Source organism: Microtus ochrogaster, unplaced genomic scaffold (genome assembly GCF_000317375.1).
Source record: "Microtus ochrogaster isolate Prairie Vole_2 unplaced genomic scaffold, MicOch1.0 UNK27, whole genome shotgun sequence".
Lineage (NCBI taxonomy): Eukaryota > Metazoa > Chordata > Mammalia > Rodentia > Cricetidae > Microtus > Microtus ochrogaster.
In genome coordinates this window covers 4,036,455-4,045,146 of record NW_004949125.1, presented here as the reverse complement: position 1 = coordinate 4,045,146, position 8,692 = coordinate 4,036,455, and the positions used below count along the sequence as shown (strand labels likewise).

The 8,692-nt window shown below is 41.0% G+C and overlaps 1 protein-coding gene across 1 annotated transcript in view; it reads left to right on the top strand.

Annotated features, from left to right (window-relative positions):
• Positions 1–8,692, top strand: part of Baiap2l1 (BAI1 associated protein 2 like 1) — a 99,515-nt gene that overhangs the window by 34,840 nt on the left and 55,983 nt on the right. The window contains exons 2-3 of the mRNA XM_005368046.2: positions 2,700–2,775; positions 8,437–8,523. Coding sequence (XP_005368103.1) covers positions 2,700–2,775; positions 8,437–8,523 — 163 coding nt within the window. The remainder of the gene's footprint in view (positions 1–2,699; positions 2,776–8,436; positions 8,524–8,692) is intronic.

The following is an 8,692-nucleotide window of genomic DNA, read 5'->3' as shown; positions in this document are numbered from 1 at the left end:
AAAAAATAAAACAATCATTTTCCAGATTTGACAGACCTGTTTTCCACATGGCTAGAAGTAATCAAGCATCTCATAAAATAAATGGGAAAGATACCAAAAATGAAGCAGAGCAGTGTTTGATTTTACAACATAGGGATAAAGAGTTGGCTTCAAAAACAAAGCTTTAAAGAAAGGGAAGTCTGAAGCCAGGATATGGCTCAGTCAGTAAAGTGCTTGCTTGCAACCATGAGTATCTGAATTTGGGTCTCCAGCAGCCGCATAAAACCCAAGCGCAGATCCCAGTCCTGTGCAGGCAGAGACAGTTGTGTCGCTGGGTCTTGCTGTCCAGCTAGTCTAGCTGAATAAAAGACCCTGTGTCAAAACTCAAGGTGAGGAATAATAGAGAAAGACACCTGTTATTGTAACAAAAGTAACAGCAGTATCTTAAACATTCTGAGGAAGACAGGTCAGTATGTTGTATGCTACCCAGCAATACAGCAAACAGATGTCAAGGTAAAAGTAGTTGCAGGGATAGGAAAGGCACTTGCTACCAAGCTTGATGACCTGAGTTTAGTCCCCAGCACTCATGTGGTGTAAGGGGAGAAATGGCAACCATGGATTGTTCTTGGACCTCTATATGTGATGTGGCACTTACAGTTTATCCTCTCCCTCCTCCTCCACACACAATAAAGAAATAATTTTAAATTTTTAAGTAGTTTCAGACATGTGGGGCCACAGATACGCCTCTCACATTATTCTTACATCAGTTTTGGAGAATAATTCCCAGCAAAATGGAAGAAAGTAGACAGTGTAACTGAGAGCTTTTTCTGTTTGTTTTCAAGACAGGGTCAGGATTTCTCTGTGTATCCCTGGCTGTCCTGGAACTCATTCTATTGACCTCAAACTTGAGATCTGCCTGCCTCAACCTCCCTAGTACTGGGATTGAAGGTGTGGGCCACCACCACCCAGCTGAGAATGAGAGCTCCAATATAGGCAGCCAGATTGGAGCATGCAAGGATAGCAGCCTGGCAGACTTGGGGGAAGGCAGGTAGGGCTGAGAGAAAGGACAGAAAGTCTTTGGAGGTTCCAGGAGGGGAAAATGAGATGGGAAGTCAGCTGGCTATTCTGTATGTTTGAGACATAAAATTGGTAGGCCTGTGCTTGACCTGACACTGCATGAGTATGGATTAGGTGGATACATAGAAGCAAGAGGGAAGAGGAGCCAGCCAATTATTAATTCCAGGGAAAACAAAAAGGCATTACTGCCGGGTGGTGGTGGTGCACGCCTTTAATCCCAGCACTTGGGAGGCAGAGGTAGGCGGATCTCTGTGAGTTCGAGACCAGCCTGGTCTACAAGAGCTAGTTCCAGGACAGGCTCCAAAACCACAGAGAAACCCTGTCTCAAAAAACCAAAAAAAAAAAAAAAAAAACACAAAAAAAACCCACAAAGGCATTACTAAGAAAGGAAATGTGATCTTTTGTACGTCCTTGAATTGTAGTATCCAATATTTACAGCCACAATAAATACGAGTTGTTGGTTACATCGGAAGGGAGTATAGCAGAGAAGTAGGTCCTCCTGAACTGTAAGAGGTCGCCAGAGTTAGTCTAAAATTGAAGATGAGTGAACAGTCAAATGGGGGTACTGAATGGGAGAGTAACATGGGAAGTATTCTTGGGGATAATAGCAAGGATGGAGAAAGCATGAGGTGTGGGCTTTTTAATTGTGATTTTTATCACTATTCAATTACTATAAGTTGTCATTCATCCTCTGTTCCCAATTACTAATGCAGAGCCTTTTTTTTTCCCTGAAGGATGTGAAGCTTCTGACACATTGAGTGTTGACTCATTTCCATCTTTTATTATTTGGTCCCTACGATACTATATACATGGAAGGAGTGGGGAGAACTGAGTGGTCCATTTGGAATGATGAATATAGGACAACTTGTTCCAAGATGAAACAGATAGCTAAGTCATCATATGATAATGTGGTTTTGGTCATAAAGCCAGCACTCTGGGAGTGGCTTATTGGCTGTACTCTATAGGTTTAGACAAAATGAAAGTAAGATTGCCCTGAAGTTTCTAAATACTCGATAACCAAAACATTATCCTTAATTATAAATTAAGTTGAGGTAGCCATGCAAGCAGACTATTTCATAATGCTAGAGTTATAGCCATGAACAGTCTACTTGTACCAGAGAGAATTCTTTGGCCTCCAGGCTCAGAGCCCCCATGGGGTATGGTAGAGTTGTGAATGTCTGCTGCTTGCTTCATTTATAGCAGAGTGTGGGCAGTCCTTGGGCAATTGAAAATTGCTGAGTTATATCCTCCTTACTGCTTGTCTGTTGGGTCAGAAAATCAAGCTCATTGGGATTCTTACATCTGCATTGTTTGTAGGCTAAGAATTTGGCTCAGTTAGCATTTGTGAAGTCCTAGGTTTGATCCCCAAAACTATAACTTAGGCATGGTGGAACACACCTGTAATTCTAACACTTGGGAACTGAAAGCAGGAAGGACAGAAATTCAAGGTCATCTTTGGATCCCTAAAGTTCAAGGCAGCCTGGGGATTCCTGAGACCTTGTCTGGAAAGAAAAGAAAAAGAGTATTTGAGACTTTGTTGTTGGTATGTTGTATCATATAGGAATTCTAGGGCTCATAGTGATAGACTCTAGTTGTCCCTCTTTTGTTTATTGATCTGTTTGTTTTGTGTGTTTGTTTGACAGAATGTTATGGAACAATTCAATCCTGGGCTACGAAACTTAATAAACCTAGGAAAAAATTATGAAAAAGCAGTGAATGGTAAGTCTTTTAATTTTTTTCTAAACTAATGTAAAGCACATGAAATCTATTAATATTTTATCTCTGTAGCTTTGGAGCCTGTCCTGGAACTAGCTCTTGTAGACCAGGCTGGCCTCGAACTCACAGAGATCCACCTGCCTCTGCCTCCCGAGTGCTGGGATTAAAGGCGTGCGCCACCACTGCCCGGCTATTTTATTTATCTTTAAATACTTAACACTACATTTTAAAAATCTCTCTAGGTGGAATTTTTTATGATTTATCTACAGGATTTTTTGCAATGGCAATGCAGGATGGTACTAATGTATTTGAAATGAGTTGATTGAGTAATTGTGAAAGTACTATAAGTAACATTTTAACTTTAAAATCGCGTTTTCTGGTATACAAAATTAGGCTTTAATATCATTTCCATGAACTTTTCTACTTTTGTTTTGTTTTCTTGTTTTTTGAGACAGGGTTTATCTGTGTAGCTTTGGAACCTGTCTGTAGACCAGGCTGGCCTCGAATACACAGAGATCTGCCTGCCTCTGCCTCCTGAGTGCTGGAAATAAAGGTATGTGCCGCCACCACCCAGCTAGAAGAATTTCTTGCCTTTAGATAGATTGCTTTTTTTTGTTTTGAGACAGAATCTCACTTTGTAACACAGGTTAGCCAGCCTTTGAACTCAGGAAATCCCCCTTCCTACCCTCCCAAGTGCCAGGATCACAACTGTGAGCCACTATAATACCTTGCTGATATATCATTTTTTATAGTAACATGAAAAATAATATTCTTAACCTCAATAGAAGAACATCTACATTAAAAGTTGTGCTTAAATTATCATTTCAAAGTAAGTTCTTCATTGAAACTGAATTTGAAGGCATAAACTTCAACCGTTGACCTTTGCCTCTCTTCTGGGACCCAGGTTGTTAGCTTTCTTGAAAAGGTTTTCACTGAGAAGACTGATAAGCAGCTATTGCTGCACTGCTACTAAAAGTGAATGCTATTAGAATACATTGCTAACCACCCTCAACCATGGCCTAGTAAGACAGTGTACTGTCTACACCCTGTGGATGGCAAGGAACATGGTAGTTGCAGTCAATGGAAAAGTAGACTGGATAACTGTGCATTTTTATAGGCAGTTTTCAGTACCAGGAAATAAAACAGGTCTGGGATCTTGCTTCTCTTCCCAACAATATCTTCATCTTCTCCAGGCACTTTCCCTCCTCTGAGAGCAAGAGGCTGGCTTTACCGCTGTTCCTTGGTGATTGCTTAATCACTGGGCCACAAAGTCATCACTGTTTCCAGTCCTCACAGGGAAAGCACTATGACCTGTAGAACTGTTTTATTTTGTTTTTTTTTTATTTTTTTACTGTGTAGCCTGAACTACTTTCTGAGGCAGAGTTATAGACTAAGTGAGCTGCTTGCAGCTTAGCTTCCTGTTAACAAGACTTCTCCCTAAAGGGCTCTTACCACTTCACTACCTCCTAGAGATGGTTCCATACTTGATAAGTATTCCCAGAACTTCTGCAGGCCATCTGGGTATAGTTTTGCTGAAGCCACTGATAATTTTAGATACATATATAAAGCTCTTGGTAAGAATTTGTAGTACAGAGGAGGATGTCAGCCAGAAGTGCAGTCAGTAGATTATAAAGGTGGAGTAACATGTGAATGGCTGACTATTGTCAACAGGGATCTGCGTAGGAGTGATTGGTGTGGATCGGAGCAGGCAGGAAACCTTACAAGAGCTTGAGCTAACTAACAGATAGGAGATATCAGCAGACAGACACTGCTTCAAGCAGAAAAAATGAGCACTGGGCACCACACTAAACTGGGGAGAAGTAGGACTGGACAATGTCAGCTTAGCCAAGCATTGCAGTGTTTATAGCACCAGGCACCTACCCACAGACTTGGTGGCTTAAGATGCCACTTTCTATTTCCCCTGGAGTCTCAGGACTAATTCCTCAGGGGGCTTGACTTACTCTGTCCTCGGGTGGTCTTCTTCCATCAAAACCACACTGACCCTTTACTATAGCAGCACTAGCCTTAAAGGCCTAACATTTACTGAGTTCCTGTGTAAACCATGCTTGTTGGTATCACAGTGGCCAAAACAAGTTCCATGGTCAGTGTCTCAGGAAACCACAGACTGGAAATCTGGAGGGGTATAGTTCATTGAAACTATTACTATAAAAATCTATCATGAACTCGTGGAATGTGGACTTGTGAGAGATCCATTGAGGCTTTAGTAGAACAATAAAACTATACTTTAAGAAAAATATTATCAGCCAAGCATGGCACATGCCTTGAATGCAAGCACTTGGGTGCTAAGGGCAGGTGGATCTCTGAATTTGAAGCCAACCTGGTCTACATAGTATGTTCTGAAGGCGACCAGAGCTATAATCACTAAAATAGAATTCATAGGGTTCCTAAAATAGTAAGAAGCAGAAACTCACAAGGTGAGGCAAGTTTATCAAAATACTATTTTATTCTTTATTAGTTCTGGACAAATTACATGGTTTTTAAGTTAATTTAGCTTTATTACAAAAAAGCTAATATTTTTTTAAATGTGAAAAGGCAAAAAAATTATAAAAGCAAAGCTACTTTGAAAGACTGAGAAGGTTGTACGGTTTTAAATATAAGTCAACAGTTAATGAGAAATAATCTCAATGTGTGGGTGTGAACCAGAAATTTTAACTATTGTGTAATCCTGAATGCAACTCTCCCACTAATGTGCTCTTCGGTTTATTAGTTTACAATTTAAACCTCTCATTTGAACCTCATCTATTGACTTGACATTTTGCTGGCAACACACTTGTTTTTAGGTGGAGTTGCTTCTTCCTCGGTTCCGGCTAAAGCACTCTGATTTAAAGCTGAGGAAGTGAAGTACCTCAGCAGGAGTTGTGTACACTGTGGCTGACTCACATTGACCTTGGAAACAGCCTGAAGTGTCTCTACTCCACTCCCTTGGCAAAAGGAGCTGATACCATTACCCACCAGTGTCTTAACACTGTCAGTAGATTAGCTAAGTAATGACTTGAAAAGTCTATATACATGCTGCTTGTTATTGTTAATTACTCTGTAAGTTCTTTTCCAGTCATAAAATAGTAATATAGCAGAACATTGAATTCCTTAAACTTACATGAAGATACAATAAAAAACCTTAATTTACATTTTAAAAAACTATAGTAAATGCTGAAATATTAAAAAAAAAAAAACTACAGAGGCAAGAATTTGGCCTGTACTACCTTTAGCTACACCTATACATGATGAATTATCTGATCTTTTAAAATATTTCCCCATAAAAGTCCACCTTTTAGGTCTGGTGGTGTAGCTTAGTGGTAGAGTGCTTCCTTAGCATCTGAGAATTAAAAATACAAATAGGGGCTTGGAGACATAGCTTAGCAGTTGAGAATCTTGCTTGTCTTGCAGAGGACCTGAGTTCTGTTCCCATCACCATCAGGCAGCTCACAATTGCATTCACCTCCAACTCCAGGGGATTCAGTGTCTTCTTCTGGCATCTGTGGGTACCCGCACATACCTGACATATTCACACACAGACATACACATACTTATAATTTTCTATCTTAATAAAAAAAAAATAGGGACTTGGAAGATGGCTTAGATGGTAAAGTGCTTGTTTTCAAGAAGAGAACCTGAGTTTGCTCTTCACCATCTATGTAAAAATATCAGGTATAGTGGCACAGGCTTGTAATTCCAACACCTAGGAGGTAGAGACAGGTAGATCACTGGGATTCATTGCTCAGTCAGTCTAGCCTAATTGGTTAGCTCCAGGCCAATGAGAGACCCTGTCTCAAAGGAGGTGGACCATGTTCCCAAGGTTGTCTTCTATCTTCCACATATGCATTCATGAGTGTCTGTAAACATACACAATAAACAAATAACAACTTTTTTTACAAACAAATAAATACTTTTTAGCCTGGCCTGGTAGCATAAGTTTGTAATTCCAGATACTTGGGAGGCTAAATAAAGCTGGGAGGATTACAAGGTCAAGGGTATTTTAGAAAACTTAGTTGAGATCCTGTCTCAAAATGAAAATTACAATAAATGGACTGAGGATGTATCTCAGCGTTAAAGCTCTTACTATTCTGTGTGTAAAGAGACTGGGCCAGAAGGCCCTTTTAGTCCAAGTTCTGTGCTCATCAGAGCTCCAGAGAAAACTGATTTCTGTGTATGAAGGCAATCTCTGAGTTTAGAGGAAGGGTAGAAACTTTTTTCCCTCTGACACTGATTTTAGCTGAATCTTGTTAAAATGCTTACCTGTCATACACCATTCTCAAACTGAATTGCCTGTAAAGCAAAAGAAGCCAGGCTGTCATTTATCCCTCCCACTCCAGCTTTATTAGAGAACTTTACAGAAGGGGTAGCCTTCAGCTTCACGGGGTCACATATCCTTCGGGGTCAGTTTGAAGGAGAAAACAGTTTTAAAGTTTTTAATTTGACTATTTTAAATTGTGGATGTGTGACTTGAGGATGCCCACAGAGGCTGGAGATGTTGAGTGGTTGTGAGCCTCCCAACATGGGTGCTGGGGGAACTGAACCTAGGTCCTCTGCAAGAGTAGTATGCATTCTTAACTGCTGAATGATCTCTCCATTTTAAAAAATATCATTTATTTTTTTAATTAGAGAAACATATTTTTAGCATGAGAACCTAGCTTCTGTTGCAATAAAACCTTTGCTTGTTTCTGCTGAAAGAAAAAGGAGAATTATTTTTTTTAGTCTGTAATTTTTGTTTTTTTTTTAAGACAGGGTTTGTCTGTGCAACAGTCCCAGCCGTCCTGGAACTCTCTTTATAGAACAGGCTAGCCTAGAACTCACAGAGATCCGCCTGCCTCTGCCTCCCAAGCGCTGGGATTAAAGGTGTGCACTATGATTGCCCGGCAATGCTAATTAATGTATTTCAAATTTCATAGATTTTTTTTTTACCGCAGTAGCAAATATGTTGGTTAGTTGTGACTCAGATTATTTTTTTACGGTATTAGGGATTGAGCCCAGGGTATAGTGCATGCTAGGCAAGCTTTCTGCACTGAACCATGACTCCAGCCCCTCACCAGAGATTCTAGGCAATCAATCTTCGTAAGAGTCCCGTCAAGTTCCCCAGGGTGGCCTTGAACTCACTCTGAAGCCTACCTAGGCTTTGAATTCCTCCTGCCTCAACTTTCTGAGTAGCTGAAATTATTGTCCTATACTATCAGATATGGCTCTGCTTTTTGAGACAGGGTTTCTCTATCACTTTGGAGCCTGTCCTGGAACTCACTCTCTAGACCAGGCTGGCCTCAGACTCACAGAGATCTGCCTGTCTCTGCCTCCCAAGTGCTAAGATTAAAGGCGTACACTACCACTGCCCGGCATGACCCGGCTCTTTTTTAATAGAAAAAAAACATGTGCTTTCATGAGACGGGTTCCTAGGCCACTGTACCCCGTACTACTCGAGTACTGACATGGCTGATCTGTATGTTCCCAAAATGTTTCTGTTCCAGTGTCTGTCTGATGTCAGGAACATATCCTGAAATTGGCATCAGGAGCAGGCAGGATCTTATAACTTCACCTGCCAAAACAGTCTGGTCTAGAACTTCTTGTAGTCAGAGGCATACTGGGATGTTGAACCAGTGTTACTTCCTCCTTTCCTTTCTGAGTAATGATTTTGTGTATCACATTCCTGTCTAGCTATGATCCTGGCTGGAAAAGCTTACTACGATGGAGTGGCCAAGATTGGTGAGATTGCCACTGGGTCTCCTGTATCAACAGAACTAGGTGAGCTGTCATCCATTTTTAGAAAAACCTAGCCTGCTGTCCTAGGAGTTTGATAAGAGTGTTCCAGGGCTGGGCGGTGGAGGCTCACGCCTTTAATCCCTTCACTTGTGGGGCAGAGGCGGAAGGATCTCTGTGCTCTGTGATCTCAAGGCCAGCCTGGGAGAGAGAG